Source organism: Perca fluviatilis, chromosome 16 (assembly GCF_010015445.1).
Source record: "Perca fluviatilis chromosome 16, GENO_Pfluv_1.0, whole genome shotgun sequence".
NCBI classification, from domain to species: Eukaryota; Metazoa; Chordata; class Actinopteri; order Perciformes; family Percidae; genus Perca; species Perca fluviatilis.
In genome coordinates this window covers 13,731,320-13,744,660 of record NC_053127.1, presented here as the reverse complement: position 1 = coordinate 13,744,660, position 13,341 = coordinate 13,731,320, and the positions used below count along the sequence as shown (strand labels likewise).

Below are 13,341 nucleotides of genomic sequence, written 5' to 3'. Positions count from 1 at the left end.
GGTTTTATACCATGGTGATGGAAAATACTTGTTTGTCTGATTGACTGGCAAATGTCCCTTCAGTTGTACTGTATAACTTAATGCCTCAGTCAAACGTCTCTCCACCTTTGTTAAAAAACCTCTGACATACCTATTTCTTGGTCGTTTGATGACCATGTAAGATTTCTTTAGAAGTGTTAGTCGCTTGTGTAATCAGGCACATGAAAAACCCCATTTAAACTTGCGTTTCAGGTGAATTATGTATATATCGGATTTTAAAAAGCAAAGTGTGACGGATTAAAATGTATTTGTTCAATGCTCTAGTTTAGCACACTAGTTTATTATGTTTTTCTTTTTTCAGGCACCATGTACAAAAAAAACATGACTCTCAGACTGTGATTCATTGGTAGCTACTTGCTAATTTTCATCTGCAGGACAGATAGACACAAACACTACTTTTGTACTGCATCCATATACGTGGCTTTGTGTAGACAAAAATGTATTTAATCTCATCTGGACTGTATCTAAATATGAGACACTTGTAAAGATGTGTAAATGGGGCCAATGTGAGTATTTCTCCTCAAAGTTTGAGTTCTGAATGAACTGTTGTCAGTACAAGAATGCAAGGAAAAGCAGCAACAAACTTGATTTGTTTTAGGGAGGTAGGCTACATTCATTCATGGTTAGAATTAAAATGTAGTGAAGATATATATGATGACTTGAAGTTCGATGAACGCTGATGTCTTCCCTTCTCTACTCCGTTCTGATTCATAGGAAATTGAAGAAGGTGTAGACAGGACGGTGTGATCAGATTTCCCTACCTCACTAATGTCTGGCTCCAGGAAGTCTTCTATTCTGCATTTCACCCCTTTCTGTCACTCTGACACTGACGGATATTGTATTGACTGCGTCCCTCAGTCGAGCAAGTAATGGTCATGGATTGTCGGAGCGTGTTGAGCACAGAAAGACAATAGATTACATTAACTTATACAGGAGTGAAGGCCAGCTCATCAGTGGACTGGGACCATAGATGACAATGTCTGCCAGGTGGGCAGGGACAGGGGATGGATGTCACATCGCGTAATGTCCAGTAATTCTCGAGATGCTGAAATTGTTACTTTGTCTCACCTTGTCAGCTATAACACCTCCAAGGTGGATTGACAAGTGGTAAGTGTGTGTTTTTGGAGGTCTTGTTGGAAGAATGTGATTAAATACCATGAACTCTAGTCGTCTGCGAGGTGGGCAGACGGGGACTTGTCACAAATGTCCAGTAAATGTCCTACGGTTTTCTATTTTTTAAAATTAAAAACTACACATTTTGCCTGTTTTTTACATATAGGTCAGGTTTTGTTCCTAGTTTCTTTTCAGTAATGTCTTGGAGACAGGCTTTCTGAGCACAGTAGCCTAGCTACTGTTTTGAAACTGAATGGTAGGTTGTCTACTTGTGATATTTTTGGATGTTTAAGTTATCGAATAACCTGCCAATTATTTTTTTGATTGGTCTTATATAATGTCAGAAAATAGTCACAATTTTCTAAAGCTCAAGTCGATGTCTTGTTTTGTCCAACTAGCAGTCTAAAGCCCAAAGATATTCAGTTTACGATCATATAAGAAATATAAACAAAAAAAAAGATAATCGGTTATCAAAATTGTTGCTGATTATTTTTCTGTCAAGTTGTTTCAGCACGAGAGAATTGTTTCAGTTTTCAAGCAAAATTGCCAAAGTTTCTCTGTTTCTGTTTCTCAAATGTGAGGATTTGTTGCATTTCTTTGGGTTTGGACTGAGAAATTGTTAAAAGCATTTAATTTTTAGACTTTTTTGTGACATTTAAATACAAAACTATAATTCAAGAAGGTAATTCACAGATTAAATCGATATTGAAAACAATCTTTAGTTGCAATCAATACATTTTAAAGACAGGAAACGACTGATTTTTACAATATATTTAATTCAATTTTTTCTTACAAAACAATTCCCTCATAAACCAGAACACACAAAATGCATAAAGAAAACTGTACAGTCAGTTTTGTCATGTCAGAACATGTTCTAAACATGAACAATGTTATCTACAACAGTGTTTCCTATCAATGTCTATCATACCAAGCAGTTCAGCTCTGCAGCCCCCTTACTTGAGGAGAGGTACGGATGTGACACTGACGGTAGATCCAAACAAACAACATGAGCTAGCCAATAACATAGTTCTATCAGCAAGCGCAGGTGCAGTCTCTTTATTCGTGCTCTCCTTGGCTCTAGTAGCAATGTCACACTGCTGAATCAACCTTAAGAGATAAGCTGACGGACGTGACGATGAGAGGGCGGAAAAGTGACTTTTTTCACAAGCAACTGTAAACTGTGTGTGACTGTGAGAGATCAATGATGATCTGGTCAAAGGTCTATTTTCATTACATGCATGTCTCAGAGCTGTCCGACACTGTAGATGACTCAGTTCGAGCCACTGGGGAGTGACTTTGGATTGGATAGTGACTTTAGGAAGCATCAGAGCCTATTTAATATTATTTTTTTCATTGATACAGTGAGAAAACTGGGCTACCAATTTGACAAATTTCCATTCAGTAATCATACATCTGATAGTACATTTCTCTCCTCAGTGCAACAGTGGTCTATCATTAAGCCATTGCTTTCAAAAAGTTCAAACGGGCTTTCTTGCCAGAACATATTTTCATGGCAGATTAGCAGCAAATACCTAAATCACAAACAAGAACAACAAATTTGCTTCACTCCTGTATTTACTTTATTCTTTTCTCACACAGCTTGGTTTCTACCCTACACATTGTATTGAGGGAGTTACAGGCACAACTACGTATTAGGAGATGATGATTAATATTTATTTTGGGCTGCTGTTTGTTTCTGGGAAAAACAGATATACTTCATTCACAAGACTCCAGTTGGATCTGCAGTTATTTCTGATCTGTGTATGGCCTTCAGAGATAAGTATGAGTTTAATCTCACATCTTTCGAACATGTTTGGCGCGGCAAAAAAGGTCAACAACTGCAAAATCCTAAAGGCTGTGAGTATTTGTACAAGAGAGCTTCCCAAGATCATCCTCGTTCCATGAAGGGACTGAGCGTTAGTGCTAATGTTTCTGTAGTCTGCTGTTTTAGTTGATTTCATTTAACAGTAAATTGACATTGTTTTTGTTTTGGTATACTTCTTTGCTTCTAGCTAATTTGTGCTGGCTACAAAAAAACATTTTAACCCAATATCTATGAGCCATTAAGTGTGACATCCGAGCTAAGTATTCACTACTGTCAACAAGCAGAGATGTTAAAAAGACTATGATTCCAGTAATTTCCATATTGCTGCTATGATTCCAGTAATTTCCATATTGCTGCTATGATTCCAGTAATTTCCATATTGCTGCTATGATTCCAGTAATTTCCATCTTGCTGCTATGATTCCAGTAATTCCCATCTTGCTGCTAATGGATCATCATGATGATTTGTGTAAATGGCAAAAGCAAATTACACAGAAGACAAGTCAACCACAGAGTGACCATATCTGTTATTTTGAAAGACAGAGTTGCTGGTGTTTATTAGGTTAATGCCTTAAGACTGGACTATTACTGGGTTTTTCAAAGGTAGGTATACAATTTAGAATAATAATGACAAAGAAACCTCTTTTTTAGTAATTTAACAATCAATACGTATTCCTGAAAAAGGAATAATGTTTAAAATAGCACCTATTGCTTAATATCTGTATAAAGTATCCCTAGTTTTGAAACAGGCTGCTAGGTTTAAAGATACAGCATATTCATTTCCTGTGCATATGTGGTTCTTATGCAGATACATATGACAAATCCGGAAAAAAAAACAAGTTTTGTTCGCCGACTAGACAGAAACCAATAAAAATATATTGTGTTACGGTCCTTTAAGTGGAGCTGAATAACTACCACGTGGTAAGTATAGTCTACCTGCCTTGGAGTTTGATCTTGATGCATGGCTCTCTGGGAGGAAGTATAAATGCTCACAGCCAGTCAGATAGTGGAGTTGATGACACGTTGGCACAGCCTCAGCATATGGGGTCAGCGTCAACCGGAGTTATAACCCTGAGGGAATCTACTAAGTGGCATTTTCAGGCTCTGCAGCACAGAGGTGTGCTGCAGGTACAGAATGAATGTGAGAGACAGCGGGGGATAGATTATACCATCGCAAGAGACCACAAGATGTACTGGGCATTTCTGTTTAGGCTTCCTCTGTGAGCGAAACATCCATTGACGACTAATGGACCAATCAGGCTCTTTGGATAGACAATGTTAAACAGAGGGTAACACACTTATGCATAAAGCCAACCTCTGCCGGCATGAGGAGAATGAAAGCTTTCAAAGGGAGGATACAGTACAATACCATCACAAAGGCGAATAAACGGATGGGTTGGTTGGTAGCTTTTAAAAGGACTCAGATCACACAACACTAAGGACAGACGGACAGTTTGTGGTGATTATATGCAGCACTGGTGAAAACGACAAACATTGTTGAGATGAACAAAATCGGAAAGCTTTTTACTCTAAAAAAAGTGAGCATTGTGCATAGTTCATAGTTCGTTAATAACCCCTCTTCAGGTACCTATTTGCTGTGATAACATGGAAGGAAGTGCAATAATGTACAATTCTGTATAGTTAAGTGCACATAGATCACTGTTGCACTGAACGGCATTGACACTTTCTCCCAACAGAAATATCACAACAGGGTTTCTTTATGTTTTCTCAATTACTCTATTTTTAAGTGTACTTTTGTTACAATAAACCCAGGCATGTATCCCTCTCGCTCAGTCCCAGGGTTGAGTCCACAACTTATGTTCACATAAATCTTTATATTAGGTAATTTAGCCTGATCTTTCATTTCCGTCTGGCCCTAATCCTACGTCTCCGGCTTTCTTTTTTTCTAGTTTACTCATACCTCACCGACCCAGACAACTGTGTTACCTCTCTTGATGTCTGACACCTCGCAGTGCGGCGTTCTCTGTTTGCCGTTCAGGACAAACAGGGACTCGGCTGACGGTGTCACCAGGTACTGTCCGAACAAACCGCTGGAGACCACTACTCTGTTGGGGCCTCCCCAGGGCCAGGCTTGGGGGTCCAGGGGCTCCTTGAGGCTCCGGAGAACCTCAGTGACGCCTGAGGACAGATCGGCAAATAGCAGGTCCGTGCCTGAGCCTGAGGTGGCGACTACCACGTGCTGGTTGGACTCTGTAAAGGAAGGCTGGAAAGCCAGATCAGAGACAGCTACAGGCTCGCCCAGTTCCTGGTTCAGACCCAGCTCTCCCTGGAATGACACTGTCTGTACTATCAGCTTTGAGCTCTGCTGGTCAGGTGTCACAATGTAGCGGCCATCCGGCGACACAAACGGCTGCCCTGTGATGTTTAGATTTGGACCAATCACTGCGTCCGTCACGCTGTCGATGAGGAGCTGGGGCGGGGCTTGCAGGTGACTCTTGCTCTGGCACTGGACGAAGTAGAAGCCGCTCAGATGTGTGTAGGCCATGCTGACCGGTATGCAGCTGTAGTTCTTCAGGCTGATGGTCTTGACGCGGTGGAGGGTCTCCAGGTCAATCTTGTGTACCGCAGGTTCGTTTTTGAGGAAGACGAAGGCAAACCTAAATCGACAAAGTTCAAAGGAAAGGTTAATAGCCTTTCTAGTTTTGAGGGGGGCAGTGATTAACACACATTGAGATTCTCATTAGGGATTCTCATTTGCTCTTTACTCCTTCACTGCAGAAGGTTTTGAGGTTGGAGGTGGCCGAATGTGTGCAGGTGTGTGTGCTCTTTTACCTAACGTGGGTGATGATGAGGTTGGTTGGAGGAATGAAGAAATCGTTGACCCTCTGGAAAGTTGTGCGGATAGCATGATGTACTTCTCCCACACTGGCTTGAGGAATGACCTGGTAACAATGTATAGAGCAGAATGAATACTAAATACCTATGAAAAAGATTATAACCATGATATAGATAGCGACGTCTGTTGGCAGCAGAGACCGTCAATACAATTAACTATATACAGGGAACATTTCTACCAAAAAAGAATTTTTGTCTCCATTGACCACTTTTTAGAAAACAATTACAGATTATTATGAAAATAGTTACTACAATTTTGGCCATTTTAGAATAAATGTAGCACTGAACTATGAATCTCAGAGTTAAAGTTAAATTGTGCTGTCCCAATGCTGTAATATTGTCTCAGAGCTCTTCTGCCTGCATAGAGAATAAAAGTCATTCTACCACAATACTAAAGCCAGACCGATACTGGATTAAGTCAGATATTTTTGAGACTTTTAAAAATTTGATGATATTGTTACATAAACAGATAATAAACAACAAAATATGTTATAGAAATGTGACCAAGATATATACCGATTTTACAGTTGGAAAATGAACTCTCTAGTACTTTCCGCTATGTAACAGTAACATTGTTTCTGAATAACCTCATACAAGTCTTTGGCATCTAGTTACTTATAAGCTAATTTAACCACACATTTGTTGTCAATAGGAAAATACAGAGGAAGAATCTACACTTTAGCTGCATTGAATGTAGTGCCTCTTATTAATAGGACCAATATAATAGATTGGATGAATCTTAAGGGGTTCAATTATAAGGATACAGTCTTTGTTATAACAGTGAGTTTATATATCTGAATATTTATTATCTGAACAATGCACAATCCTTTCCTTCATTCTAATCAATAAATGAGACATACTTTCTGTACATTGTGAGAACCACTGTTACATAAGGATTAAAGTTTAGTGTATAAAGCTAGACTGATCAGTCGGCCAGGCTGACATTTATCCGCAATGAATTGTATTGGTGAATATGCCAATATGAAGTAAGAAATTACAGTGCATAAATGTCAAAGAAATGTTAATTGAATGTTAATTTAGAAAAAAGGTATCTCAACTATATGGTCTGTCCATCACAGAGTACTGACAAATTAATGTTTCAGCTGTTCAACAATTAATTATAGGGATCCTTATGAAAAACTCTTAATTTTTAAATTCTCAACTATCAATATCGGTATCAGTGTCAAAACTCCAGTATTGGTTAGGCTATAGTTAAGTGTCCTGCTCAAATTAAATCTGACTGTTGTGTTAAACCTGTGACCTTTTTTGCTTCATCAGAATAAAGGCTCATATCTCAGGTCTTAACAGCCGGAGCTTGTGCAAGTGACATGCCCATATATCCTAGAACAGATAAACATCTACAGTATATGACTTGAGCTGATGAAACGTGGCCCCGCCTCAGTTCTCTGATAAAGCATCTTATTCAAAGATGGTTGTCTTAGAAGCACACAGCACAATATAAGCCCCATCTCTCATGGCATACACCTGGCACTGAATCAGCAGGTTTGTAAAGTGCAAGTGGGGAGTGCATATACTTTTGATGGACTCCCGATGCACCGCCTCGTCCATGACACATGCTTCATCAGGCATGCCTGCATGATCAGGTCACAGTCAAGGACAAGTGGTGTTGTTTATGGGACCGACACATGTAAGGGAAGCATTTATTGAAAGCAACCAGTCAACTTCTGCTCCTGCTTCCAGAGTAAAACTAGCTCTTTTCCTTCTGATTTTACAGACTTTATAATCTCAGAGGAACTTGGCTTATTGAAGCGGCTCTACGTTTAGACACCTAGACAAATGTTGCTGGAGAGCATATAGAATATTATTTTAAAAAGGAAGGAACTAAGCATAAAATCTATTTTGATGTCTACGCCTACACCACTAAAGCTGAACCTCTACCTGATGCCCAGTGGGGGGGCCAGACTCCACACTCCTTCCTCAGAACTATCAAATGCAAGGAAATAAAAATAGCAGTTTAAGTTGCAGAGTTGTTGTGTTGCTACACCACTGCAATACTCCTCAAAAGCACCCTCTCTTTCTCCATCTTCCTGACTATCTCATCCATTTTTTAACAAAATAGATCTGCCAGTTTTTCACTGCTCGTCAGACATGAAAAGAATCCTCATTAAAAAAAACAAGTCATTACAACAGAATACAATGACGGCAGTTAATGAGGTTCAATGTAGTATCGCTCATGTATTATTAGGCAGCTGCTGTGGTCTCCAGGGCTGCAGGTGCTCTCAACTTAATGCCACTGGCTTCTCTTTGTCATCGCTCATGCTTGGATTTCATATCCACACACTCAGCAACGAGGCCCAATTGAGTTTTACTTGCCCTTGCCTCGCTGGCTGCCCTAATACCTGAGGGGGATTTGGTTCTGACTGAGTAGCTTTTGCTTTTCAACAACATTCACTCTACAGAAGCCTTGAGTAGCTTTTTCTTTTTTTTTTTTGCTTTCCCATCTAACTACAGAGCACCCATATAAAATGAGACTCCTCAAATGCTCCAGTGTATTTGTGTAATTTAGGAAATTCAATAAATCTTACAAGGCACACACGTATTCTTTTTTATTTTATTTTCATACACTGTCAGAATTACTCATCTTGTTGCTCCTGGTGGAGCAATAAAACACATTATGGATTCCCTGGAAGACTGATCAATGTTAAGATCAATGCAGAATTTAAAAACCTAAACTAATACTTTGTGTTTTACTCCTCCATGTTTATGTCACAAGATTATTGATGGCATGAATAAGAAATACAGGAGGAGACAGATGTTTGCTGACATGCAGATCAGCTATTCATGTATTATACTCTAACACTAAATACTTTATTAGTTGCCATCCAATGTCTGCAGATTCATAGTCTTGTTAACTTGTTCTTTCATCAGATATTTATTGTTTTAAGTCATGTTATTTTTTTATATTCTTGCTTTATTGAACAGCTTACAGTACAGATGCAACAAAGGACCAGGGAGATTGCAGTTATATGGTCTTATCAGATGCCCCTGATCTGTAAAATACATTTGCTATTATTAGACTGTTTATTAAGGTAAAGTTATAGCAGAAAAAAAAATTAATTGGAGAAGTTCATTTGTTTTAAGTTTTTGTAGAAAAACATGTTTAAATTTCTCAAAGTAAAACAAAACTGTTTTGTATCAGTCCAGATATTCAGGTATTGCATAACCGCTCATTTCAACTTCAACTAAAATAATGTGTAAATAATATGGCATTTTGCAAAACAAAGTAACAATGTCTTTCACACAAAAGAGAGATAAGACTGACAAGTGACAGGTCAATGAAATGGAAAAACCCCAAAAAACATGAGGAAATAGGGATAAACCAATTTTTTTTTAAAAAGACTGAATTTGACAACATAAATGTATTATTATAATCAGCCTTAAACATATTTAGCAAACCTCATAGAGAGATAAATGGGGAGAAAACAGATGGGAAATACTGTGTCCTTGTGTGCACAAAAAAAGAAAAGAAAAAGAAAAACAAAGTGCCCGTGAGTTAAATGTCTTCTTGGCACGTAGAAGCAGACTGGACTGACAGTCTGAAAGGCCACGCTTCTCTCTGCCCGGCAGAGATTCCTCCATTTGTCTTCTCTAATGAATTGACAATCACACTCCCTCCGATGTTTACACAAAGATATTGAGCCATCCTAAAACTTAGCTGCTTAAAAATACCACAAACACCAAGGTGATCACACACGCACACACAAACGCACACATCATGAGCACACAAATTGAAATGCGCAAACATAGACACACACACACACACACACACACACTCATACACATACACATGCGATTTGCTGAAGCGAAGCCGTGCTGCTGGTAGTGACAGGCTGGTGCTGAACAGGTCAATTACTTTCAGTCCAAATGATAATGACATGATCAGACCATTTATTTGTGGTGTGATCCACATGGCCTCCAATCCATTATGCGGTTTCCCCGCAATTGCATTTTTGAGTGATTCATCCCCTGCTCACTAATTATTCATTACTCCCGAAGAACTGCAGGAAGTGGGGAAATGAATAAAATGAAAAAACACAAAAATGTGTTTTCTGCAGTTCAAGCAGCAACCACAAAATGGAGAAATGTTATGCAAAGCTGCTCTCTGCTACTCTGATTGTTTTAAATTATATGAGGAGTGAATGTTTTTGCCTGTGATGAAAAAAATGTTTTTTATGGAATTTTCTGCTTCATTTAAGACAATAACCTCTGAGAGAAGTTTAAAAAAACAACTCCAACATAAACACCATGAGTGTGCACCTTAACTGAGACAGCTACACAGAAAGAAATCCCCTGCTAGTACATTTACACTCCATAAAGAAAAGGTGCAAAACTGAATGCACACACACATGCGGTCCACTTGGCCATATAGATTGTAAATCCGTAAAAAACTGTTAAAACCCACACACACAGGTGGTTATCTTTTCACTACTTTTTGTTCCCACACCATAGTGGCACCATGAGATCCAAAACAATCTATAATTAGTCTCTTAAAACTCTGGAAATAACAGTACAAACTTAAAGCTATAGTGCATAGTTTCTGTCGCCCCCATGAGGAATTCTAAGTGAAGACAACAACACTGTTGGCGCCTCCACATGATACAAGCCTTTTAGTGACCGTGCGCCCCCCCCTCCAAGCAGTTGCTACGTAGCCAAGGAGGACACGGTGGATTAAAAAAACATGACGGACTCTTCAGAAGAGGTAATTATCTTTACTCGAGTTTCTGCACACAGCCATACTGGGTCGAGCTGATAGTCTTAATTAGCTTTGTAGCAACTCATTTAGCAATGGCTTGAATGTAACGGACGTTCATTAATATCAAAAATGTACTCACTAAAGCTTTAAGCGTTACATAGGACCATTTGACAAACAACTACAGTACCGCAAAACAACTACAGTAATGCAAAACAACTACAGTAATGCAAACAGCACCAGAAGAATAATCATTTATGCATACAAGTGATTTTCTGAATTTAAAATGAGTAATTTCACTCCAAAGAGCCTCTGAATAATCAGACATTTGAGAGTGTTTCATCCCTCTGAAATCCCCATAATGAATAGACACTGCACATCCCCAAACAGTAAAGACTGAACACAACACCTCATATGATTATAAGGGGATTCGTCGCTCCAATGGGACAAAGCAGAACAATAAACATGTTTGTGTCTATTACAGAGATTACAATGGGATCCCTTGGTGACTTCACTCATGGCACTGTCCACACACACACACACACACACACACACACACACACACACACACACACACACACACACACACACACACACACACACACACACACACACACACACACACACACACACACACACACACACACACACACAGTTCTCTTTCCCCTCCACCTCCTCGACCCTCTCTGCATCCTCCTCTCTCTTGCCTCGCCTCACCCAATCCCCCCGAGGTGGATTAAATACAACCACACCTGTGATCATTTCTCATTTGTGAAGCCTCCAACACCAGTGGTCCAAAGGGACACCAGGTACAAGCAGACAGCATCGCAGCTGTGAATTGCTGTTTTGCTTGCTTGGAAAATGCTCTAAAACATACATAGATTAGCTGTTGTCACACAAATACTTATCACATAAACAGGGAACGCTGGTACACAACGGAGCTCAATTAATTATGGGGCTCCGTTTTCCTCGCTTGGTGAACTTTCGACAGTTTAGATAGATTATATTCTTCCAGGAATATAATCGCTCATCAGAGTTCACAAATACACACAGCAAAAGTAGGTGTGAGGTGATTTAGTAATAAAAGATTAATAAATAAGAGTTTTTTGTACTTTAAAAGCTGCACTGAATTTTATGTAAATAATCACCAGTTTGATTTTAAATTGAGGCTACAATAGCGATTAACTTCCTGTACTTTAATAAACTGTTTCATTATGGTTCACGGTTTCACATGTTTTGTGTACGGGAAGGGACAAAACAAAACTCAAGACATAGGATACAAAAGTATATCCTAAACAGTAGGGGTGGGGGGAAAAATGTATACAGCATAGTATCGCAATGTTTTCTGTGGCAATACTGTATCGATAAACAGGCGCCAAGTATCAATCTTTTATTAAACTGTATGTGTTGGTCAGTTTGTCTGCTTGACAATCCCATTTTGCTGCAATAAAATTGAAGTGAGATGAACAAACACAGAAATGTATCTTTTTAGATAAAACAGATGTTGCCAAAGTTTCCTTTTGGGGACATCATTTGAAATTAGGGAAAATTTGAAGTTGGGAAAAAAATATTGCAATATGTTAAAAATTGCAATAATATCCTATCGTGACATAAGTATCGTGATGATATCGTATCATGAGGCATCTGGTGATTCCCGCCCCTACTAAACAGCCTACTAAACACGTAAGCACTCAACAAAAACTACAGCAAAACTAAAACTGCTATTAGCTGAGAGAGCTCTTAGCATTACACAGACAAAACATTCTTACCTGTAGGGTTGGGTGTGTTCTGTCCATATCCCCCCATGTTAGGACCCACACCTGGTCATGCGACTTGTCATAGAGCATCTTAACTGGAAATGGATCTGTTGTTACTGCCTAGAAGAGATGGACAGAGCAAGGAAATGTTTAAATTAATTGTTCTTTGGTCAAAATAATTGAAGTTCTGTCTATTGGTGCTAAAAAGTCACAAAAGCCCAGTTGATATTTATGTAAAAGTCACAGAAACATGTCCACTACTCATTAAAATACCAAAGGCATAGTGGAATCGGGCAAAATTTGCTTATCACAGATACTGTGTACTGTATTTCTATTGCCGGCCATGTTGGCCAATAAATGCCATTAAATATATGTCTTCCACCAGAGGTCCCTGACAAGTTTATTTTTAAACTGTAAAATATTCTGCTCAGTACATATATCAGTCACAATTCCTTGATAACAAAACTTCAGCAATCCTAGTTAACAATAAGAAAAAAAACTGCTAATTTCTCATTCATCTTTTTAAACTCTTTGTGCTGGCCTCAAAAATCCAATATCAGTTGGGGTGTAGTCCCTAATACCTTAATACCATTGCTAACCTAAGGCTTGGCAACTGGGAGACCAGGGTTTGCGTCATCGTCGGACTACCCCACCAGTAAGAGTCCTTTTGCAAGACCCGTAATGCTTTGTTTGCCTACCACAAATATAAAAAAGAGGTAAATGCAAAAAACTCATGTAAGGACTGCAGATATGTAAAAGACCACAGACCAGTTTCCCAATATCTATTTGCGAATGCTGCTTACACACAGATTTTAAAACGGTGCCATTTCACAACTCGGAAATGTATCTGCAATTTGCTACAGTCCTCGTGCATGCTCACAAATGGTTCGCAAGTATGGTGCTTGTTTTAATTAGTTAAATGTGTCAAAATTAAGAGGAAGTTGAAAGTTGTTGCAAATTTGGTGAAACAGGCCCCAGCACACTACCTATCAATCCTTTACCCAACAATGAAAAATACTCAGTACTTTCAAGATGTGATAA

The 13,341-nt window shown here is 38.9% G+C and overlaps 1 protein-coding gene across 3 annotated transcripts in view; it reads right to left on the bottom strand.

Moving 5' to 3' along the window:
- Positions 1-1,911: 1,911 nt before the first annotated feature.
- Positions 1,912-13,341, bottom strand: part of fstl4 (follistatin-like 4) — a 243,672-nt gene continuing 232,242 nt past the window's right edge. For all 3 annotated transcript variants that reach the window (XM_039778070.1, XM_039778072.1, XM_039778071.1), the window contains 3 exons: positions 12,313-12,420; positions 5,770-5,879; positions 1,912-5,594 (listed from right to left, as the gene is read on the bottom strand). In XM_039778070.1, coding sequence (XP_039634004.1) covers positions 4,892-5,594; positions 5,770-5,879; positions 12,313-12,420 — 921 coding nt within the window. In that variant the 3' untranslated portion in view covers positions 1,912-4,891. The remainder of the gene's footprint in view (positions 5,595-5,769; positions 5,880-12,312; positions 12,421-13,341) is intronic.